General features: G+C 38.4%; 1 protein-coding gene across 20 annotated transcripts in view; it reads right to left on the bottom strand.

Moving 5' to 3' along the window:
• rbm47 (RNA binding motif protein 47) overlaps positions 1 to 23,528 on the bottom strand; it is a 158,299-nt gene that overhangs the window by 4,631 nt on the left and 130,140 nt on the right. For 14 of the 20 annotated variants that reach the window (XM_052043143.1, XM_052043169.1, XM_052043139.1 and 11 more), the window contains 2 exons: positions 12,934 to 14,081; positions 4,175 to 4,381 (listed from right to left, as the gene is read on the bottom strand). In XM_052043143.1, the coding sequence (XP_051899103.1) occupies positions 4,175 to 4,381; positions 12,934 to 14,050 (1,324 nt within the window). In that variant the 5' untranslated portion in view covers positions 14,051 to 14,081. Of the gene's footprint in view, positions 1 to 4,174; positions 4,382 to 12,933; positions 14,082 to 18,065; positions 18,117 to 23,528 lie in introns of those variants that run through there. The other 6 variants (XM_052043248.1, XM_052043186.1, XM_052043239.1 and 3 more) reach the window with 6 other exon arrangements.

Genomic DNA, 23,528 nt, shown 5'->3' with positions numbered 1-23,528 from the left:
AGCTTGTAGAATATTTTAAAAACAATAAAAGTGTTGGATGGAGATAAAATTCAATTGAAATTTGGGCAGCAGTAGACAGGCTGCCTGTTATACATACCACTCCGCTTTCTCTTCCATTTACATCATAATTCACTATCATCAACTTTGCAACCCTGTGATAGTTGATCATTGCTTACAATAGAGCCACAAGGAATTATTGGGAAACTTTCAATTGTTTAATTTGTACTAGCTGCAATTACTGAATCAGAGGAGATGTGCAGCAAGATTAGTGAAAATAAATAGCCAGGTGGGAAGTGGCAGAGATGTTACAGCCATGTTGTTGTTGAAGGGTCGTATTCTGAGTGGCAGTCGGTGACCAGTGGTGTACCTCAGGGGTCTGTACTGGGACCCTTACTCTTTGTGATTTTTATAAACGACCTGGATGAGGAAGTGGAGGGGTGGGTTAGTAAGTTTGCGGATGACACTAAGGTTGGGGGTGTTGTGGATAGGAGGGCTGTCAGAGGTTACAGAGGGACATAGATAGGATGCAAAGTTGGGCTGAGAAGTGGCAGGTGCAGTTCAACCCAGATAAGCGTGAAGTGGTTCATTTTGGTAGGTCAAATATGTTGCTGGAATATAGTATTAATGTTAGGACTCTTGGCAGTGTGGAGGATCAGAGGGATCTTGGGGTCCGAGTCCATAGGATGCTCAAAGTTGCTGCGCAGGTTGACTGTGCTCAAGAAGGCATATGGTGTATTGTCCTTCATCAATTGGGGAATTGAATTTAGGAGCCGAGAGGTATTGCTGCAGCTATATAGGTCCCTGGTCAGACCCCACTTGGAGTATTGTGCTCAGTTCTGGTTGCCTCACTACAGGAAAGATGTGGAAGCCATAGAGAGGGTACAGAGGAGATTTACAAGGATGCTGCCTGGAATGCGGAGCATGCCTTATGAAAGCAGGCTGAGGGAACTCGGCCTTTTCTCCCTGGAGCGATGGAAGATGAGGGGGGACCTGATAGAGGTGTATAAGATGATGAGAGGTATTGATCGGGTAGATAGTCAGAGGCTTTTCCCCAGGGATGAAATGGTGGCCACAAGAGGACATAGGTTTAAGGTGCTAGGAGTAGATATAGAGGAGATGTCAGGGGTGAGTTTTTTTTTACTCAGAGTGGTGAGTGCGTGGAATGGGCTGCCGGAAACTGTGGTGGAGGCGGATGCGATAGGGTCTTTCAAGAGACTGTTAGATAGGTATATGGAGCTAAATAAAATAGAGGGCTATGGGTAAACCTAGTAATTTCTAGAGTAGGGACATGTTCGGCACAGCTTTGTGTGCCGAAGGGCCTGAATTGTGCTGTAGTTTTTTTATGTTTCTATAATGTAATATGGTCCAACATGTACAGTAGCTGAAAAGGAGAGAGAATGGCCAAGTTTGAAATGACTACATTTAATCCAGCCTGCAGAAGCCTTTGAGTGGCGAGAGGTGATGGCTATGGAAGAGTTAAAATGGCTGTGATGATTTTTGCATCAGTCCCAGTGCTTTTCCACAGCTTGCAACTTAAAGTCACTCTTTTTAGTAGAAATAAGAGTATTTACCAGAAGGCAGTGAGATCAGACTCCCATGCAGTTAGAGTCTCAACTGCAATTTTAACCCATGGTTTACCTACTCTTCAGGTACATTAATGAACCATTTTGGATACCGTTGGGCTTCTCAGGGGAACACAGCAAGAGCCAAATCTGTGGCACCATGGGTGGCTCAGCTGAACAGAAGAGGAAGAAAGAAAGGGAGATCTATAATGATTGAGGATTCAAATGGTAAGGGGGACAGATAGGTATTTCTACAACCACAACTATGACTCCAAAATGTACTCTGCCTCCTTAATGCTAGAGACAAAGATGTCACAGAGTGGCTGTAGGACATTCCGGAGGGTTAATAGGGATAGAGTGGGAGGGAGAAGAGCTAGCAGTCATTGTAAATATCAATACCAATAATCTAGGTGAAGAACGGATTGAAATCCTGCAAGCAGAATCTAGGGAGATGAAATGTTAATTAAAAGAATGACCTCAAAAAGGTAGTGACCCCAGAATTACTCCCAGAGTAATGCCCTGGCAAGAGTAGAAATAGGATAGATAAGACCATGTGGCTCAAGGGATAGTGTAGGAGGGTGGGAGTGCGATTCCCAAGGTGTTGGGACCAGTGCTGTGGAAAGTGATATCTGTACAAGCTGGTTACATCCAGGTGAGACCAGGACTATTATCCTTGCAGGGGAATTTGCCAGTAATGTTGGGGAGATTTTAAACTGGTAATGGCAGGGGAAATGGGTACTTAAGCAGCAGTGGAGGAGATGGAAACAAAGATAGAAATGAAAGACAGAAAAGTTGAAAACAAAAGAGGAAGGCAGGAGAAGGAAATGGAACAAATAGAAATGGAATGTAAGGAAAAGTGGTTAAAAGAGCTCTATAACTAAATGCACAAAACAAAAAAATCAGTGAACTAAAAGCACAAACAGAAAAAACAAGTGTGATCTGACAGCCATTATAGGGACATGGTTACAGGGAGATCAAAGCTGCGAAGTCAATATTCGTGGATATTTGACTTAAGGATAGGTGTGAAGGCAAGGATGATGGGGTATCTCTGCTAAAAGATGAGACAAGTACAGTTGTGAGGAGATGTAGACTTCAATTGGATGAAGGTAAAACAAACAGCAAGGGAAAGAAGCTGGTGTCAGGAATGGTGCACAGGCTCCCAAATGGTAGGCACACTTATGGAAAGGAATGTTGAATTTATGGATTAAAGAAAAGTAGTGGTAATGTTTTATTTGAAATGAAGTGATGAAATGTTGGGACCATTGCTCTTTTAAGTATATAAATGATCTGCTAGAATGTGCAGTATAAAATTTTAGAATAGAAATACAGAGAATATTGTAAATGTGATGTTGACTAAAAGACTTCAGTATATTTGGTAGTTACAAATCATGAAACATAATAGATGGGGATACATTTTATGCAATTTGGGATGAAGATCAAGAGGCAGCAAACTCTATATGGAAAAATAAAACCAGAAGAGGAAAAAACTTACAAGGTTGTACATAATAAAATAAGTTATAGAGTAGGAAGATAAGCTAACATAACAGGAAAGGAGGAGGCTCTTCCTAGTGTTGATAATAAGGTCATAGAATGCCCTCAGATGAGGAAAGGGTACTTTGCCTTGTTATTGCTGAAAGTTTCCATAATTTCCCCAATAAGCGGAATTCCCACCATATTCCCAATGCACTGAAATAGAACCATTCTGTCTATAGAGGGCACATTACCCGAGGATGGGATGCTACACTTTACTGGACAAACTAAAGAAATTAAGATTATGAGATCTGATGAGAGGTGTTCAAAAAATGATGCATTTTAACAAGATAAATGGGGAGCAATGAAATGACTTCATGGGTCAACATGCTTGGTAATTAGAGAGTGCATCACAGAAAGACTGAAGCAGACTGAGCACTGGAGTTTCAGAAGATTTTTCTTTTCCACCTAGGGGCTAATAAAACAAGGATTGTTCTATCAAAGGCAATTGTTGAAACAAAATCCAGAGTCACATTTAAATGAAAAGTGAATGCTTAAAGTAAAAAAAGATACTTGGAGATGCTTATGAAAAAGGGCTAAAAAGTGAGTACTTTAAGATTAGCAACACAGCTAGCGTATGCCAAATCGATCCTAACTGTGTTATAAAGCTTTGTAATACTAAGACGTCACTATTTCTTCCAGGTTTCCAGATGTCATATTATCATTTTAATTCTTGACTTTAGTGCATTTTATGGAGCATTATAATCCAATGCGCAACTTCAAGCTATGGCAATGTTAAAACTTCAGTAATGTTACCAGTTTGTAGCCTGAATCTCTGGTGTATGTATAAAACAATTAATGGTCTGCTGTAAGCCATTCATGTAATGCACATATTTCCCCCACTCCCTTAACCACCCCCCCCCCCACCAAAAATGTGGCCATGTGCTTCCTTGATAAAATAAATGACTTGAAATCCATGGGACTTCAATAGTGACACAAAAATTGAGCTTTTCAGTGTTAATTGGGATTATATATTATCTTAGAGGAACATTTTAAAATCCTAAAACATTGGCTATATATTTCCACTCTTTTCCTCTCCAATTGTTAAGGTAAATGTTTAGCAAAACATTTCCTTTACTAACCTGCACCAGGTTTCATAGCGACTGGACTGACTGTAGCCAAATCTAAGCTGGGTATCAGTTCATACGCTTTGTCCTGTTGCTTGGCCTTCCCTTCATGATATCTGCTGTAAATACCTCTGCCTGCAGAATATCCACCCAGGTACGATCCCCGAGGTCCTGCTGCTCTGTTGCCAGCCGCCCCTCTACCTCGGCCACGCACAGTGCCTGCTTTAAAAAAAATCCAATTTTAAAAGATGGATACATTCAAAGATTGCATTTTATCATCAGATTCCAGAATGTAAGAACATGAGTGATTATTTGCGAGTGTGTCATAATAGGTCCTTTTGATCTAAAGCAGCATTAGTGACAGATTACTGACACATTTTGAACACCAATAACCTCCATTTGTTGGCAACCTTAACATAGCAAAATATCCCAAGGTACTCTGCAGAAGATTAGCAACCAATATTTGATGTGGAGCCATGGGAGACATTAGGGGAGATACCCAGAAGCTTGGTCAAAGTAGTAAAAAAGCTTGGGTAAAAGGAGAAAAGAGAGATAAAGAGGCAGAATGGTTTTAGGACAATTCCAGAGCTCAGGGTTTGGAAAGCTGAAGGCAAGGTAGGGAGCCAATAGTAGGGAGATTGTGTCTGGGGATGAATAGGAACCCAGATCTCCAATATAGTTTTATAGAAGGAATACAAGACTGGAGGATATTACACAGACATGGGGGAAGATTTGAAAACAAGGCTGAGAATTTTAGAATTATTGATTTAATGGTGAGCCAGCCAGATGAGTGCTGGAATTGTCAAATTTAGAGGCTAATTCAAGCATGGATAACGGTTTCACCACCAAAGTTGAGGCAGCAATGAAGTCTAGATCTGTTATAGAGATGGAAACAGGTAGTCTTAGGGAAAGCGTGGATATATTATCCAAAGCTCATCCTGGACCCAAAGGAGCTTCAGTCTACTCAGTTTTTAAGCCTGTGAAACCTTCTTTTAATACTAAATGTTACTGTAGGTAAGCAGTCTGACAATCTAGAGAGTGATGGATCAAGAAAGGTAGTAGCAATTCGCAGCTGGGTGTTGCTTTCTCATGTGAAAATTGACATTTTTTTGGTTGATATTGTGATGGGGCAGTACATAGATGTAAAATAAGTAGGGGCTAGGGATGGATCTTTGGGGAGCACCAGATGCAAGTAGGGGAAATAGTTTATTGAGTTATTTTGCTAAAACCAAATAAATAAAAATAGTAGGTTAGTCCCAGGCAGCTGAGTTGCACAATGCTGGGCAAAGAACTAGTGGCTACAAATCTGTCATTTGTAATGATGAGTCAGCTTTTTAATGCTCCTACAGTTTTAAATTCATTTTTATGCTAAAAATACCAGAGACTGTATTAAACCAAGTTATTTTCAAAGAAGTACATCAAATTAGTTTGAAAGAAGTTACTTATAATATTTACTTGTAAATGCTATTAAGAGAAAGTAACTTGGATGGAACAGAAATAAAAATTAATGATGAACATTTACTCTACCTACAGTAAAAGGCATTTTAAACAATGCTTAAAACACTGCAATTTAATATTCAACATGATAAATATGGCAATTTCTTCAACACACATCCTTGGCAATGACAAAATTGTGGCATTGCTCAATGTTCCTATTGAAAATAACTGCAATATATTTACAAATGTTTACTGCCTTTTTTATATATATAAAAAAAGGCAAAATGTTGATGAGCTACGGCAAAAACACCTTGATGCTGCATTAGTCATAGGTTACATTCTGTCCTTGGGGGTTGATTTATGTGAAGGCAACAAGGAAGTTTGTTCCAAAGCATAACATTTTAGTGTGTCAATGATAACTGCAACAGGCATGGTTTTGCTCTCTCTCTCTCTTTTTGGTCTTGATTTCTGACATTGTAAAACTTCTGCTCAAGTTGTCCTTGCCATTGACACATTTTAAACACGTATTTCACATTGAGTTCAGAAGTTTGTTTGGTGTTTTCTTTAGCTATTTCACTAACAGATTTCCTGTAGCTATGCTTGTGAGAAGTCTGGAATCTGGAGCATTATTACAATGTTTCCTTGTCAACCCAGACTGTGCCTTTAAGATCAAGTGTTCACTGATTGTTCAGGGCAATTAGATGTTATTTGTACTTATTTGTAATTTTCATTCTGATTACAATGTTGGCTCTCTTTCACCATTTTAATGTTCTGATATCTGTTCAGTAACACCCCTGAGCACCTGAGAGTATTACAACATGTTTATAGATTAGGTAATTTAAAAAAAATCTAACTTGAAGGAAAAATAAATTAACTTTTCTTTTGCTCTATTTAATGCTCGTCTCAGTTAACTGAGCTGAAAAGGTACAAAATCGTTTGACACCACCTCCTCCTTGCTGGTTTCTCAAATCCAACATTTTGCGAAGATTCCTTGCCCTTTTCCAAAGCCTGTTCTCTAGGTTCTTGAATCCATGTTATGGAATGCCTTAATCATTCTTGATTTACTGAAACCTGTTCTAAACAGGAGTCTAAAACCAGACATTCCTCTCAGGTGTTTAGGCTTGGGACACTGGACATTGTTTGTATAATTGTGCCCATGGACAACCGAAACCTTGTGATAATGCAAAATCCTACCCATATTAGATGATTGATCAGAAATAGGGTAGCGGCTATGTTGGAGTGGTGAGATTGAGAGAAGTGGATGGTGGTGAGAAACGGGGGAGAAAAAAAAGGAAAATGAAGGGGAGCAAGAAACTGCTGAAAATTTATCTGGAAAGGATAGTGGAAAGAACTAACTCTTGTAATTCAGTATCAATAACATAGGAAAGAATTAACAAGAGAGGAGCAGGGATAAGTAGTTAAATAAAGCGAGGACTTTGAGGGTAGCTCTAAGTCACATGCTTATTGACATTGGGATAAACAGATCAGGAAAGTAAATGGGGTTAAGATGTGGGAAAGAGTATTCCACTTCATTGGAAATTGGCACCTGGAAAGGTGAAAAGGAGGATATAGATTGCACCACAACCAGCAAGATCAAAGGCACTGATATCATAAAAGGGTTGTAGAAAGGACCAAGAAAGTGAACAATATCACTAATCCCATTAAAAAAAACTCACTAACCCCATTAAAAAAAAACTACGGTTTTGGGACAAATTACCTTGTTGACTTTCCATAAATCAATTCCCAAGGAAAGGAAACAAGGAGAAAGATTTCGTGTAATTTATAACAAAGAAAATATAGCAAATGAAGAATCAAAAGAAGAGGTCAGAGTACAATGCGAGAAAGATAATATAAACTCAAGGTACAGGCAAGAACCTGGAAGTAATAAAATATAAATTAAAATAAAACAAACATGGTGAAAAGTACTGCAGGTTGAAACTCTAATCCAGCACCCTTGGGACCTGACAGGTAAAGACTACACAAAATCTGGACCATAGAATTTGCCCCCAATCATCTTCCTTCTAACAGAACTGTTCTTTTTAAAGTATAGACACTCTCTGGGTCATGGAACAGTTCTGAAAAGTTTCTTTAAGTCGGAATCACTGATGGCTGAGATTGGAGAAGTTGCACTAGTAGGTTAATTAGCTACAGATTAGTATAGATATCGGTTAATTTTAGATCTTAGAATTAGGTAGTTAGTACATGTCTGTACTACAGATTCTAAACATGCTGGACCACAGGAGTTGCCAGACTACAGAATGTCAGACTAGAGAGTTTTAACCTGTATTTCAGTAAAGGTTAAATTTTTGGCAAAATCACCAATACCAGTGCAAGTTGCATCCATTTTGTAAAACATCTTTTTCCACTGTTTTTCATTAAAACTCATCTGCATATCACGGAGCTCAGAATCTCCCATGAATCTGTGCAACTAGTTTTTCAAAATTTCCTTTCAAAGTTGCAAGAGCTGTATTGTTGTGGACCCTGGTTTGCTATCCCCACACACCACCCTTGACCCCTGTATTTACTTTTTCTGGGTGTGGAAGTCCAGACAAGCTGACCATCACCAGCTGTGCCTCCCATCCACCTCAACTGACAATTGCCCAGTGAGATGGCTGGGCTGAGCAGCAAGTAGATCACAGGTTTATCCTGAAGCTCCACTGCCAGAATTTTTCCCTAACTGATACATTTTTAAAAATATTCAACTAAATTGAAATAATTTCAAACAAAAAAAATATATTAAAACACTGTTTTCATCTTTTTAATTTGTAAAAGGCAAAATCATTGGCTCCAAAAGGGACTGCCAGCTATCAATTAGCACAATTTAAGATAAGATATCTTTATTAGTCACATGTACACTGAAACACACAGTGAAATACATCTCTTGTGTAGAGTGTTCTGGGGGCAGCCCGCAAGTGTCGCCACACTTCTGGAGCCAACATAGCATGCCCACAACTTCCTAACCCATACATCTTTGGAATGTGGGAAAGAAACCCACACAGACATGGGAAGAACGTACAAACTCCTTACAGACAGTGGCTGGAATTGAACCTGGGTCACTGGCACTGTAATAGTGTTACGCTAACCACTACGCTACCACACCTGCCCAATACACTGTACTGTGAAAATAAGCAGCTTGGCATCTCCGCACTTCAAACATTCACTCCTTGTCCACTATCACGTCTAGCATGGACCATCTACAAGATGCACAGCTGCAACTCTACAATTTGGTCAATGCCCAATTTGGCCCAACACACTGGTGAAAAATGACAAATTTTAAAAAATGGTTCAAACCAGAAGCATCAGCCCTGTACTTCGTCCTTTAATTTATGGCATTTATGACAAAACCCGCATTTACTGTTCAAGGAGAAAGTGAGACTCCTTCATGAACCTCCAAAGTCCTTCTGGCAAAGTTATTTCTGGTGAAGTGCAATTTAAATTTCTGAAAGTTATTTTCAAAAATATCCAGAATTTTTGTATAGTTATCTTGGGACAGGATAGCTGGCAGCTTGATTTTAAAAGAAAAAAAATCATTCAAAGCCTTTGAAAACATTCCTGTTGATTCCTTTTAGTGAAGAAGTTCCAGCTTAAACTTTGGAGTGCAGTTAGCAGAGATTCCTATTGATGAAAAAGAGAAGTGAAAATCCAACCACTGGTCTGTGACATTCGGCGACATCACTACAAACAAATCCCCTACCATCAATATCCTGTGGGTTAACTCTGACCAGTAACTTAACAGGACCAGTCCTAAAAATAAAAATGCTGAAAACACTCAGCAGGGACCTCGACCTGAAATATTAACTGTTTGTCTTTCCACAGATGCTGGCTGACCTGCTGAGTGTTTCCAGCATTTTCTGTCTTTGGTTCAGATTTACAGCATCTGCAGTTTTTTGTTTATTTCTATCCTAAAAATAATATGACAATAAGAGAATAGGCTGAAAGATGGATGTTTTGTAGTGTGTAGCTCATCTGCCAACTCACTAACTTCCACAACACACGTGATGAAACATGTACCAATTGGTTGGATGGCTAAAGCTGAGAAAATACCCAAGGCCATGAAAATAAGCAGCCTGGCATCTCCGCACTTTAAACATTCACCCCGTCCAGCATGGACCATCTACAAGATGCAACTACAACTCTACAAGGTTTCCTCAACAGCATCACCCAAACCAGTGACCCCAATTACATGGAGAAACAGCCCAAGGAACTATCACTACACCCAACATCCTTTCTAATGCATAGGATGACATTGAATGGAAACGGAGTGCTCGGTCTAAATCTTGGACTCCCTACCTAACAGAATTGTGGGAGCACTTTCACCACAACTACAGCAGTTCAAGAATATGTCTCACCACAATTTTCAAGGGATATTAGAAATGTGTAATAAAAGTTGGCCCTGTCAGTGCACCCATAATTCAAGGAATAACAAAAAAATCCCATAATAATTTTATTGTGGGCCATTTTTAAGTACACATATTTTTAAACTGCTGCGAACTAATGCAGAAAGAATTTGCACTGATCTTAACATTCCACATCCTATTTCACCAATTGCACAGATATTAGGGGAAAATCTCACTTAAAAAAACTGTAACTGAACCAAAACTCCTGATATTAAACCACTGGTATACAAACATACAGAGCTTCAGTAACAAAAATGTCTGATACATGAAACAAGGGTACCAGAGCATTTGGGAAGGACAGAGACAGTTATCCCTGTTTTCTGTATATTAAACCACAAATCATTAGTCATAAAATGAATACCTTGTAAGCCAATTTTAGCTTAAAGGGTTATAGAGACTTGACTGCAAGATAAGTATGACTAGGAGAAAAGTATTACAGGGTACAAGATCATAGAAAGGACAGGAAAACTGAAAGGTAGCAATACAAGATAAATCACAATTACAAGAGTATAAATAAATAATTTCAACAAGGGTAAGCAGGTAGCAGATACAGTTCAGGTAGGGGTGTGATGGAATACGCTCCACTTGCCTGGATGAGTGCAGCTTCAACAACACTCAAGAAATGCAACACTTTTACAGGACATGGCAGCCCATTTGATAGGCACTCCATCCACAACCATTCACTCACTCCACCACCCACACAGTGGCAACAGTCTGTACCATCTACAGGATACACTGCAGCAACTCACCAAGACTCCTTAGACAGCACTTCCCAAACCCACAACATCTACAAGCTGGAAGGACAAGCACAGCAGAAGCGTGGAAACATCACCAACTGGAAGTTGCCCTCCAAGCCAAACACCATCCTGACTTGGAAATATATCACTTTTCTTTCACCATCACTGGGTCAAAATCCTGGAACCCTCTTCCTAACAGCACCTCTTCCTAACCCACACCTCAATGACTGCAGCAGTTCAAGGAGGCAGCTCACCAGCACCTTCTCAAGGGCAACTAGGGAGGGGCAATTAAATGCCAGTTCAGTCAGCAAAGCCCACATCCCCTCAATGAATATATTAAAACAAGTTAAAAGGTATTGTGGATTATAAACATAGGGATCAGAGAAACACATAGCAAAATGCTTCTAATAATAAAAGGCAATTATATGGTTTTTAAACATAGATTGGAACTAGCAGAACCAATCAAAATGGAAAGACTGAATTTTTATAGAAGTGTTCAGGTCAGTCTTCTGGGCAATATGTTCTAGAACTGATGAAAGAATGGATATATGTTTAGGGATGCTGATGTGAACAACAGCCAGTTACCAACCTGCCTGTAAGGAAATATTTTACAGTGTCCAGAACAGCTTTGAATTATGTGTTGAGTTTGAGAGGATAAAGGAAGGTCACAAACTAAGGTTCTAAAATTAAACAAAAATAAATGTTCAAGTGTACGCAACATAAATTGGACAGCATTGTTACCAGAACCAAAAGCAGGAAGTAATATACTATATACTAGAGTAAAAATCCAGTACATATCCATAAAAAGACAAGTTTCATTTGTGTAGTTTAGCAATCATGGTCAACAAATGAGGCATGAACTTGCTACAAGCTAAAAATGCTTAAAAAATTGCAAGGAAAAGGCCAATTCCTGTCATCCAGGACTATAAGCAACAAATAGATACAAGGAAAATATTAAGAGCTACAAAATGAGAATATGAAAATAACCTTAAAAATGCAATCAAAACTAATAATTAAAAAGTTGTAACTATTAAGAAAACAGTAAAGTGATTGTAAGTAAGTCCATTAAATAGAGGTAGGGTATCCTGTGATAGAAAAAAGGAAATGGCAGATATTAACAAAAGAAAATGCTAGCTCTACTAAGTAAACCAAAAGTTTAGGGATAGGAACTTATTTAAGATGTATTAAGGGGACTCAACTGTAAAAGAGGATATTTGAGAAAATAATTATGAATGGTTGTGTCACATGATTCTAATGAGATGGCTTAATGAGTAAATTAAACAAATACACACTTCCATAACACATTTTAAACACTGGGATGCAACACTGTGCCCTTTAGAAATCCCATTCATAACAAAATATACTTGGGAAAGCAGAGGTATATTTTCATTAGTTCTATAGGGTCCAGTTCTTTCCAATAGAAAGATGGTTCTCCATTCTCCAGTAATGGACAGAAAAAAAATCTGCAGTTACTGGAAAACTATTTACAAAATTATTGAGGCTACATGGTCACAGGCTGAATATTCTGTGGCAAGTGATTCACTTCCTAACTTCCTTAAAGCCTTCCCACTATGCACAGAATTGTGATAGAATACTTTCCACTTGTGTGGATGAGTACAGTGCCAAAAGCAATCAAGAAACTGAACACCAAATACCAAACAGGACCAAGCAGCCTGCTTGATTGGCGATGTATCCAACCACTTGAAACATTCATTCCCTCTACCATTGGTGCACAGTTCCCTCTTCTCCAAGACTGTGTGCACTCTGCAGTCATGGTGCATGACTGACAGAGGGAATGAATGTTTTAAGCTAGTGGATGGGGCCTGCCAATCAAGCACTGCAATAACTTGCCAAGGCACCTTCTAAACACGACTTCTAACACCTTGAAGGACAAGGACAAGGGAACTCTATCAGCTCCAGATCACACACCTTTCTGACCTGGACCTACATCATGAATTCTTCACCTTTGCTGGGCAAAGTCCTTGGACTCCTTCCCTAAAATCACTGCCTTCATTACATGTACAGCAGTGGTTCAAAAGGCAGTTCACCACCACCTACAAGAGCAATAATGGATGGGCAATAAATATTGGTCTCAATGGCAACACCCATAGTTACGAAGAAAGAGAGCAAATAAAAAAACCACACAGAAGCAACCTCTGTTGTAAAATATACAAACATCTTCAATTCTTAGCATTTTACTGACCTTTGGCAAAATATTCTCTGTTGGGACCAATCAATGTGTTGTAGGGATACCCATAATAAGCTAGTGTGTAGGGATCGCAGGAATATACGATGTTTGCTTGAGGTGATTCTGTTGGTCCACCTTTTGCTGCCTTCTGGTAACGACTGTACTGCTCTTTGTCCACAGGCTTGGCCAGGGTCACCTCAATGTAGGAACCTTCAAGGTCAGTTCCATTTAATTTCTCCATAGCAAGAACTGCATCATCCCTTGTTGTGAAATGAACAAAAGCATAATCACGAATTTTCTTTACTCGTTCCACACATCCAGGGTTGAACTGGCTAAAGACTTTTTTTATTGTGTCCTCCATGGTTTCAATCATCAGATTTCGCACATACAGAATTTTTACAGTTTCCATCACATCTTCATCAACGTCAATCTCTGGCTCAGCCCAGTCAACTGCAATCTGATGACCCCACAGCTGGATTCTTCCAGGCATCAGCTTTCTCCGCGCCATGGCAGCGGCCCGGTGACTTTCATACTCGACAAATGCAAATCCTCGGTTTTTCATCTTGTCAGCTGCACTGGCATAGACAATCACATCTAACACGCCTTCTGTTACTTTAGAAATCTCTTCTAAAATCTCTTCTCTTTTTTTCATTTTTGGAATGCCCCCAATGAAAAGTCTGCAGTTGTCCACACTGCTGCAAACACCCAGCAACCTTCCTGGACGAATCTCGTAGTTATTGAGCTCTCTTACAGCTCTTTTGGCCTCATGCTTGGCTGTGAACATGACAAAGGCATAGCCACGGTTTTTACCATCAAAGTCCATCATCAAGCGCATTTCATACATCCGTCCCACGGACTCAAAAATGGGAACCAGCTCATCTTCATAAACATCACGAGGAATTTTCCCAATAAAAACCTCGCAACCACGGGGAGGAGGATGACCTTCCCACCCCGGAGGAGGGCCACCATATTTGCGTTGGCCATTCTCTTGGACCATCGTGTAGCCTGTACGTTCCATTAGTGCAAGCAGGGTAGACTCATTAGGGGCACCAGCAACCCCTTCAATGGCTTTAGTTGAAGACATGTTACAGGAATCTGTGCTCATCATGGTGTTGGAGTCTTCAGCTGTCATTCTGTCAAAACCATTCAAATTGTGCTCAGACCTGAAAAGGCAAGAGAGGAAACTTCAGTTGACTTCATGAAAATGAAAGAAAAATCTGCCCTTATAAAGCAACTACTATAATCTCAGAATGTCTCAATACGGTCACTGCTGAAATGCAGGGAAACACAGCAACCAATTAGTCAGAATTAAGATAATATATACAGCAACTTGATGATGAGAGTATATAATGTAGTGCAATGGCCAGTTGATAATTTCTTCCTACATGCTAACTAGCTTTATTGGTTTTAGAAATTACCCCACTGTACAACCATTCTCCTTTCAGTCACTGTTGGAACAGTGATTTTAAAAAAAAGACTTGTGTGCGTGTCAGTGGCAAAATAAGGCAGATACATTCTTGTGAACAAAAGAGAAACATTCTCAGCTAAAGAAGGGAACTGTTGTATTTGCATTCCACCCTGATGAACTTTTAAGTGGCCTAATACAACATTGGCCCTCAGCCCTCAGCCAATGAGCAACCATAACAGGAAGACGAAACAATTGCTTTGTGTTGTGCTCTGTTAGGGAACAAGTGCAGTGATGCATAATGTTTGTGGAACATAATGTGGTATAAAGGTACAACTTTGATTAAATCTGAACAGAGCAGAAATTTTGATTTTGATTTATCTATTAGGCAGAGGAGATTGGCTTCCCATTTTGCAGTGCCTGATTTACATTTCCACTAACTTCAATGGATGAAAATACAAGAAAGGCAGTGTGGATCTGTGCTGCTTTGTCTGCATGGCCATAAAAGTGGAAACAGCCTTCAACACCTTCTAACTGGGTTTTGTGCGCAGTCCGATAACCATGCTGATAATCTGACCAGAGATTCATTTAATTGAAAATACAAGAAAAGGAAAATATTGGCATTATATGTCAATAAGGGAATGAATTATGCAATCAGCAATGAAGGAAGGGGCCTTATTGCCAAGTGTGAGTAAAAACTGCCCTGAAGAATTAGTGTGCCCTGTGCATCACTTCCCTTTGGCCTAATGTGACTTTGATTCTGGTGGAATCTATAAGGGATCAGGGGCATCAAGCAGCAAATAAAATTAGGCTGACCAGCCAATCAGATCAATTCCTACAGATCCCAAAGCACAGATTATAATTCATTTTTAACATCTGTTAAAAAAATTGAAAAGAGATTAAGACATGGAATTAATGTGGAAGCTGAAATATCAAACTTAGGCTCAGACATTTACTACCACTGACCTGTTACACACAGTCACATCTCCCCTGAATTTATCTCTACCAAATCCAAAAGGCTGATCTTGCTAATTCAGAGGATTCTGAAATCCAGCAACAAGGTACTGAGGCAGCAGGGTCTCAAATAATGTAAGGGAAAATGTGGATGGGCCAGAACATGCCCTGTCCATAATACTCAAGGTCTTTGACAGAAAGCCAAATCTCCACCCCCAAGTTTTGCCAGCTGACAACATTTTTAAAAGTATCTAAATGTCTCTGATGATCCAAAACATTTAAAAGCTATTAAAAGTGAAATGAAAAGTACAAAGTTCACTTTTCAAAACAAAACTATAATCAAAATACTTAAATCATTAATATCTTTAAACAAATCACAACTTAATAAAAAAGGGAACTTGTTATTCTCTTTCTTGCCAGCAGTTTTACAAACTTCATTGAAATCAATGGGCTCACATACCCTGTGGCAGGTCTAACGTGCCACAGGATCTGAGAACAAACTCTATAGGGAGTTCAACAACAGATAATGCCCAGGAATGATTTGCTTGTTCAATGGAGCTCCAAAACATAACGGTACCTACACTGAGAAATGCCAGCAGTTTGGGGTGGAACTACCACCAGTTCTCAGCAAAATCTGGGCCAGTTTAATAATTGTAGACTGTTTAAAAAAAAATGTAAGAGGAACTGACACACAGTTGTTCAGCAGGAATTATGACTAATGGTGCTGTCAAAAACTCAACTACACCTTATTCAACAATACCCCATACTTTTGATGGTTTTATAACAAGAATAACATCAAACAAGTTGAAAAACATATCAAATCACTAACTGCGCAAAGATGCAGTGTATTAATTACAATAACTTCTGGATTTCTGTGTTTAATTACACATATGGGCATGTGAAGTTGAGGTCAGCTTTACAGATAGCAAATGCTGATAGTTCTGTCACCATTACAACACCAATTGTAGAGCAAGATGTTTGTCCACTTTAAACCTTGCTTTGGATACAACTCAAACTTGGTATTAAAGGGGGAAACAGCAATGCTGATGAGAGGTGCGTCATTATCAAAAAAAAATCCTTGTGATATTTTGGAAGAAACCGCAAACAAAAACACTGAAAATACTGTGTTAAAGTGATTATCCTGAGCATTGTGTCATTCAGATTTAAACACTTTGTTCTCAATCACCCAAATCAAATTAGCTGCTTAAAGTAAATACTTTATTCTGTACATATACAACAGATACTGTTCCCTATAATTAGTTTAATGCGCTGGTAGTTTTAAAGCCTTTATGAATTAAACTATAGCTGAAAGCTACACAGTCCATATTGCTTTAGCAACACTAGAAACCAATAGGAAATCTGAATAGTTTTTGTACATTCAGCAATCTGGTTTGAAACTCAGGAGGCGGAATAGCACCAAATTTGATATGTTAACCATTTACTTCACTGATGTATAATACACCATCAAATGATTAAAAGTCAAGTTTATAGTACAGGCAAATTAAAGCCTCTATGGGCATTGATTTGAGTATACATTTTTCAGATCGGTATCTGTCTTCTACAATCCTTAATATAAAGCACATATCTTCAACATCCTAACCTCTAAAACTGGGTTGGTGGAAACACTGTATTCTTGGTGCACACACAATAGTTCATGAAAGTTATAGAGAAGGACGATTTTAATAACTTTTATGTGCAGTATGTGAGCTTTTTCAGGTCACATGCTTATAGCTAACCAGCAGAGGTCAGTAACATAGCTCTGTAAAACAAATGCATACGACACCTCATATATAGAAAAACAGATGAATGGTAACAGCATCACTGTCAAGTAATCCACTTGCACTAGGAAAGTCTCACTGTGCAGTTAACTACACCTGGACAGCTATTGATGTTAACTATGGAAACTGCATGTACTAATGTTGGGTGAAGCCAGTATTGACTTGCTGTGACAATTATTTTTAAGGTACAAGATAAGCAGTCTTCAGATTAGAAAAAACCTTGAAGACTTTCAATAAACAATTGATAATATGAACACATGATTGCATCTTCCACTGCACCAAGATAAAATGAACACCGATTGTCCAACTGTGTGCTGGACTTTACTGGAATTCGGGAAGGCTTCAAGTCATGTGGCTGACAGTCATTCCCACAAATAAATCTTGATAAGATAGTGCTCACTTTATCATGTGACACATAACCCCAAATATCCACAATATAGCCAGTTAAGCTATCCCAGGTATTTAAAGTATAAACACATCATCAGTGGGTAATTAGTAAAGAAAATGTTGAAAATGCAAATTAATAGAATGGAAGAAAAACAACAGTTAGAAATGTTGGTCTACCACAAGTATCTTGGACAGTTGATATCAGTTGCCTACATTTATGAGAGTTGACTCACAGGATCAGAAATCTTTTAGAAGATGAGAGCACATCACCAGAACCTCCTCCTTATGTGATGCAGGCTTCCAGTTTAGAAGTGGCACTTTTACATAGAATTAAATGGAGCCTATCAATAAAGTGTTATATGCTGGGGAGGCTGAATACACTTTGTGCAGTTAAGGAGTTTCTTATAGTTTCTGATTGAGTATTAAAAAGGTTACACAAATACAACTAACTTTAGATAGGAAATTGTGGTCTTACACCTGGTTATCTATATACACACTAAAGTACTATCAATGAGTTATTGCAACACTACTGATTATATCAAGCCACAAGTGTTAAAACCACAAACCCAGTTCCACACCCTCTCAACTACCCTTTTGAACCCTTCCCTCCATCCACTTTTCACCTGCTCAAAGTTGGTCTCTCGGTTCTCACAAAGTCACATCAAAATTCAACTTCAGAGGACCCAACCTCTATATGGTAATTAGATGTCATGTGGTTGGATACCATGTGATTAGCTGTCATGTGATGTCACATGATCAAGCCTTCAGGAATACCTCCAACTGAAGTTGGCAACTGGTAAATTGCTATAAATCTGTAGATTCATTATTGTTTACATTATATAAAGCCCACCATTTGTGCATCACTGTATTTCTATTTTTTCTGCATTTTTATGAATAAGCAGTGTAAGGTGTATCAAACATTTCTTCTTAAATGTTATCCTCAAAGCTGGAAAATATGCAATTTGTTTATTGCAAGTTATTTACATTTTACAAAAACTTGTGCAGTCAATTAATTGAATTACAGGAAGTAGGGGGATGTTTTAAACCCCTAGTATAGGTAATTGGCACCTAAGTGAAGGCAAGGACTGAGTCATCAGTTGGTTAGGATTGATGTGATGGTAAAATAGTCTCCTTCCACACTGTACATTTCTACAATACTACGATCAATGTATGAGTCACCCATAGAAATGCCAATACACTGGATGGGCTTGATTAAAGTTGTCTCTCTTATTTGTTTAAAGTCTAAAATAACTCAGTAACTAAAGGTTATGCACCTCACAGTTTTGTATTGAAAGCCTGTTGATCTCAAAGCATTTCTTGTTTCAGCAGTCCTTTTAGGTGGAAATCTGGTACACAACCTGGGAGAGCAAATCAGTTTGCAGGTTATTTTGCCATAGTGGATTGACTTCTACATCTGTAATTTCTTGTGGTACAACAGATACATTGATCAAGGCATAGGGATTTCTATAGTCCAATCAGTGAACATTAGTGGTCACTTTGATCACTGAAATCTGCCCTAATTCAGTGACAACATATGTGCTCTGCATCTGAAATCTCTGAATAGTGATCAGGTTTGTAGGCTGAATTTCCTTAGTTCAATTCACCCTGAGTCCAGTTGTAGTGTTCCAAGAGGCGTGATAGCAGAGGTCAGTGAACCCAATGCAATGTACTGTTGAATTCTGGGATTTTGGACAGTCTGTTTAAATAAGCATCAAACTAGAGAGCACAATTAAATGGACGAAACAACTGATGTGCAAGGTCCTTGAATAAAATATCATTCTGACAAAGAGACAAAAATTTAAAAATGGATTTATATTGCATCTGCTGTTGACCTAAGGGCATCCCACAGCACTTCACAATATTTTTGAAGAGTACTCACTATTACAACATAGAAAACATTACGGTCCCAATTTTCCTGTCAGAAGCTAAATGATGGTGCTTGCTACCGACATTAAACAAAAGCGTGCTCAAGAATCTAATGATCTCTGTGGCATGGATTTCAGATTTCTGATGCTGTTTGTTGTCATATACTATTTTTAAGATATCACTAGCAGCTGTATGGTCATCAAGCAGGCTGAGAAGCCAATCACATTTTAGAAGTCTCACAGACAGTAAACAAGTAAAAAGCACAACTTTATCTAATTTTTAAAAATATTTTACAAATGTAAAGTGATAGGAATGCACAAATAGGATTAAAGTAGGAGCTAGAGTCTTATAAACATTAAACATTAATTATTTTGTATTATTTTAAAATTTATGGAATTTTGAAATATTTAGAAAATTAAATACTTAGGGCTGCAAAAGTCGTTGAGCAAAAAGTTGTTTGCCTGTGGTTTAGGCCAACATTAAAAACTCACATTTCAATGTCTTACGGTCAATATCTAAAATCCTCAACTGATTTCTACCGATTACCCTGGAGAAAAAAAACAGTACATCTTGTGGAAGAAAGATCGCTGACCACAGCTGTTGGATTTCTGTTTATAATTGTTCATGTGTATACTTCATAAGTTTCTGTCTGACTTCATCCACTATTGGGGCGAGTGCAACTTGGCTTTTACTTCGGACTGCAAATTCTGATTCTACTTGCTGTTATACCAAGTCTGGGCACACAGATGACTCAGTCAAGTTTTCTTAATTCAATATTGATTTGCAGTTCAGTGTGTATAAAATTCAGTGTTTGTGATAACTGGGGGTGAATAGGTTTGCATAAAAATTCCAAAATTCTTTTCCTGATACTTTAACAATCAAAAGAATGAAAAATGGACCTATTTCCAAGCAGTATTAAAACTAGGTTACTTGTCCAAAATATCAGACCCTCAGCAATGTCACATCCATGTGTCTTGTATTTAGTATATAAAAATCACTTAAGCCTTCACAATGATAAATGATACCAACATTCCCCGCTGGTTTTAATATGTTTGATTCGGAGTAGGGGTTCATATACATTTACAGTTTCATAACAAATGCCCCTTAATTGACTAAGGGTGTGTCTTTTCACTTCACTTTGGCTTTACCTGAGAGTGGTTGAAAGGGCCAGATTAGCAGTTAAATTTCAGAGTGGTACTTCTAAACCCAGAATACCTGTTAGCTTCACCGTGGACTAGCAGATGAAAAAAAGCTCTTGCAATAATTGTTTTGCAGAATCTTACCATTATGTTTTAACCGGCTTCATTATTTCACTATTAAAATGAACTTTGGCTATGAAGCAAATAAATCTCCCTGAAATTCCATTGAGATTTTCTCAGTTTCCTGAGTTGGATTAGTGGAGGCTCTGGATAAATATCATGCATTTGCAGTTCTACTGACTCCCACCAAAATCATAACACGAGGTTGGGGAAAACCCTCTGAGAATTCAGGACCACTTTTTTATCCATAAAAAAGGGAGTTAAGCATTATTACAAAGGTCACCTTTGGAAGAGAAGCTTTATCAATATCATATTAAAACAAAGAAAGTTCAAACAACAGTCAGTGTGTACCTGTTACTGTTGGTTTTATTTCCAAAAAGATATCAAAGTTATTTTTAATATTAACTCAGGCTATTGCACATGACTCCAAGGGCCAAATAACTACCAACTTATTAAGGGGGTACAGTATAAAACATCTCACAACCCCATTATTTTCTGCTTGCTGAATTGTGGAATAAACCATATTGACACAAATAATTTGGTTAGGAAATAATGTCATTGCAATGAAATGCTGTTCTCTCTCCATGCAGTGGGTTAATATGGTGGTGGGTGGTAGACTTGAGGCTTGTTCGGGGTGGTGGCAGTCTGGATGGAGGGAAATGGGCCTCCCTTGAAAAATTATCCCAAAAATATGTGAAGTTATGGATTTGCACTCACACCTTCACCCCCTATTATTAAAAGGACACATGCCCTCCAAATTGGGTGCACTTGAGTTTCTAGGTAAGAGTGTTTTCTATATAGCAGTCCAACTGCAGAATAATTGTGCAACATTGCATGATACTTAACTGATCTATTTCCCACACATTTCTACCCATAGTAGTTTACCTTAATAAGAATTTGTGGCATGCATTTTGAAAGATCCGTGTATTATTTATTACATTTTATACAATCTGTTCATTCATCAAATAATCCAGAGACTATTCACGGAACACAGATTAGGAAAATCCAAAACTCTGATCTGTGCAGAGTCACAACAACAATAACAATAACCTCCTGTATTTCTATAGCACTTTTAATGTAGCAAAATATCCAAAGGTGCTTCACAGGATTGTTCACAAACATAATTTCATCCTGGGACCATTGGAGATACTAGGCAGGTGATTAAAGGCTGGGGTCAAAGGTTAGGTTTTTAAGAAGCATCTTAAAATGAAGTAGAGAAGTGTTGAGGTTGGGGGGGGGGGGGGGGGGTGGAATTCCAGAGCGGAAGGCCTTGGCAATTGAAGGCATGACCTCCAATGGTAGATTAATTAAAATCAGGGATGATCAAGTGTCCAGAGCTGGAGGAAAGGTCAGAGGGGGTTCAAGTGCAGCATGGACTAATTGGGCCAAATGGCCTCTTTCTGTACCACATTATCCTGTGAGACTCAATAGCCTAGTTAAATAAATAGCTATGGGCCTCATTCTCGGTTGCTTACTGAAACCCACTGCAGAAGTTTGTGTCCAAAGGCACTATTTAAGAATAAAGTCCAGCCATCATCAGAGCTCACATGCGAGTAATAACTGATTTTTTAAATGGGGAAATATTGGGAGGGTCACAACAATAGAACCCGCATCTTCAGGTGAGGCAAAACAAGTAGAATGATGGCAAGGTTAAGAAAGGCAATATAAATGTATTTTTAAATGTAAATAGATTACGTAGGAGCTCATTTTAAAGAGCAACCACTGCATGCAAGTGCCAGGAAAATTCAAATAATGTTTGCATTGTTTCACTATAACACTTAGGTGACGAATGGTATCCCCCTACATCCATATATAAACTGCACTGTTCCTTTTTCTGTAGGGACATTATCAAGTGCCCTTAATGTCACAGTTCAAAGTACAGGAAATGTTGTAGATGCCCATTTTGACAGAACTGCTGACTTAGAAGTAATGATGGATTACTTGAGTAAATGGTATTTGCTGCATTAGCAAATTCAAAAATACATAATTCACGGTTGATAGTTAAAATCCTGTGAGCTTTAGTCATCAACCACCTTCAAAAGCTTTATTTACAACTAGTACTAAGAATACATATTTCAAATTTTCTTTTGACTATTATAATACAAGTATACATTGATGTCTTTACTTAACTCTATGAGTTTCCAATCCTAATGCTGAAATGATTGACTAGCACCTATTTATAATTTCATTCAATTAAAAGTTTTAATGAGATCTGAAGAGATTAATTACCCCAACTTCCTTGGTCGGTGGGTAAAAGAAATTCAGTATATTTAAAGTAAATAATAGATTTGGCACAGGATTAAGATTAAACCAAAGTATTAATTTGGTATTGATTTGAACATCAGTCCTGAACACAGGACTCTAAGATAAAAAAAACTGAGTCAGGGGGAATGCTGTATGTCAGGCATGCTCGAGGTAGTGTCCAAAGAGACTCTGCAATGCTGACAGCTGTCCTTCACCAGAGGAAAATAGGTATTCCATAATGATTCCAAAAGGCTAAAATAGCTGTCATCAAACTGAACTCTCAGAGTGGGTCATTCCTAGTTTACCAGGGATTGTACCCATTGGGGATACAATAGTCCTTTAAATGTTGTCAGGTTATTGAAAGATTATATGAGGTTACAGGCTAGGACACAAACAGATTTGAACATGAACATGAGAATTATTAAAAGGAGATTTTAATTGATTAAGCATCAGTATTGATCAGTTAGCAGGGCTGGTCCAGAAGATTAAGTCAATGGGATCCATTGTGAGTTGGCAAATTGGATACTAATTGGTTTAGTCATAAAAGACAGAGAGTAGTGATGGAGGTCTGTGATCAGTGGTGGTTTGCAAGGATCTGTGCTAGGTCATCTGTTGTTTGTGATGCATATAAATAATCTGGATGAAAGTGTAGATGGTTTGATTAGTAGGTTTGCAATTGACACTAAAACTAGAGTTGTGGATAGTGAGGAAGTTTGT

Source organism: Pristis pectinata, chromosome 2 (assembly GCF_009764475.1).
Source record: "Pristis pectinata isolate sPriPec2 chromosome 2, sPriPec2.1.pri, whole genome shotgun sequence".
Classification (NCBI taxonomy): Eukaryota; Metazoa; Chordata; class Chondrichthyes; order Rhinopristiformes; family Pristidae; genus Pristis; species Pristis pectinata.
The sequence above is the reverse complement of the archived record's forward strand: the minus strand, read 5'-3'. Positions and strand labels throughout refer to the sequence as shown.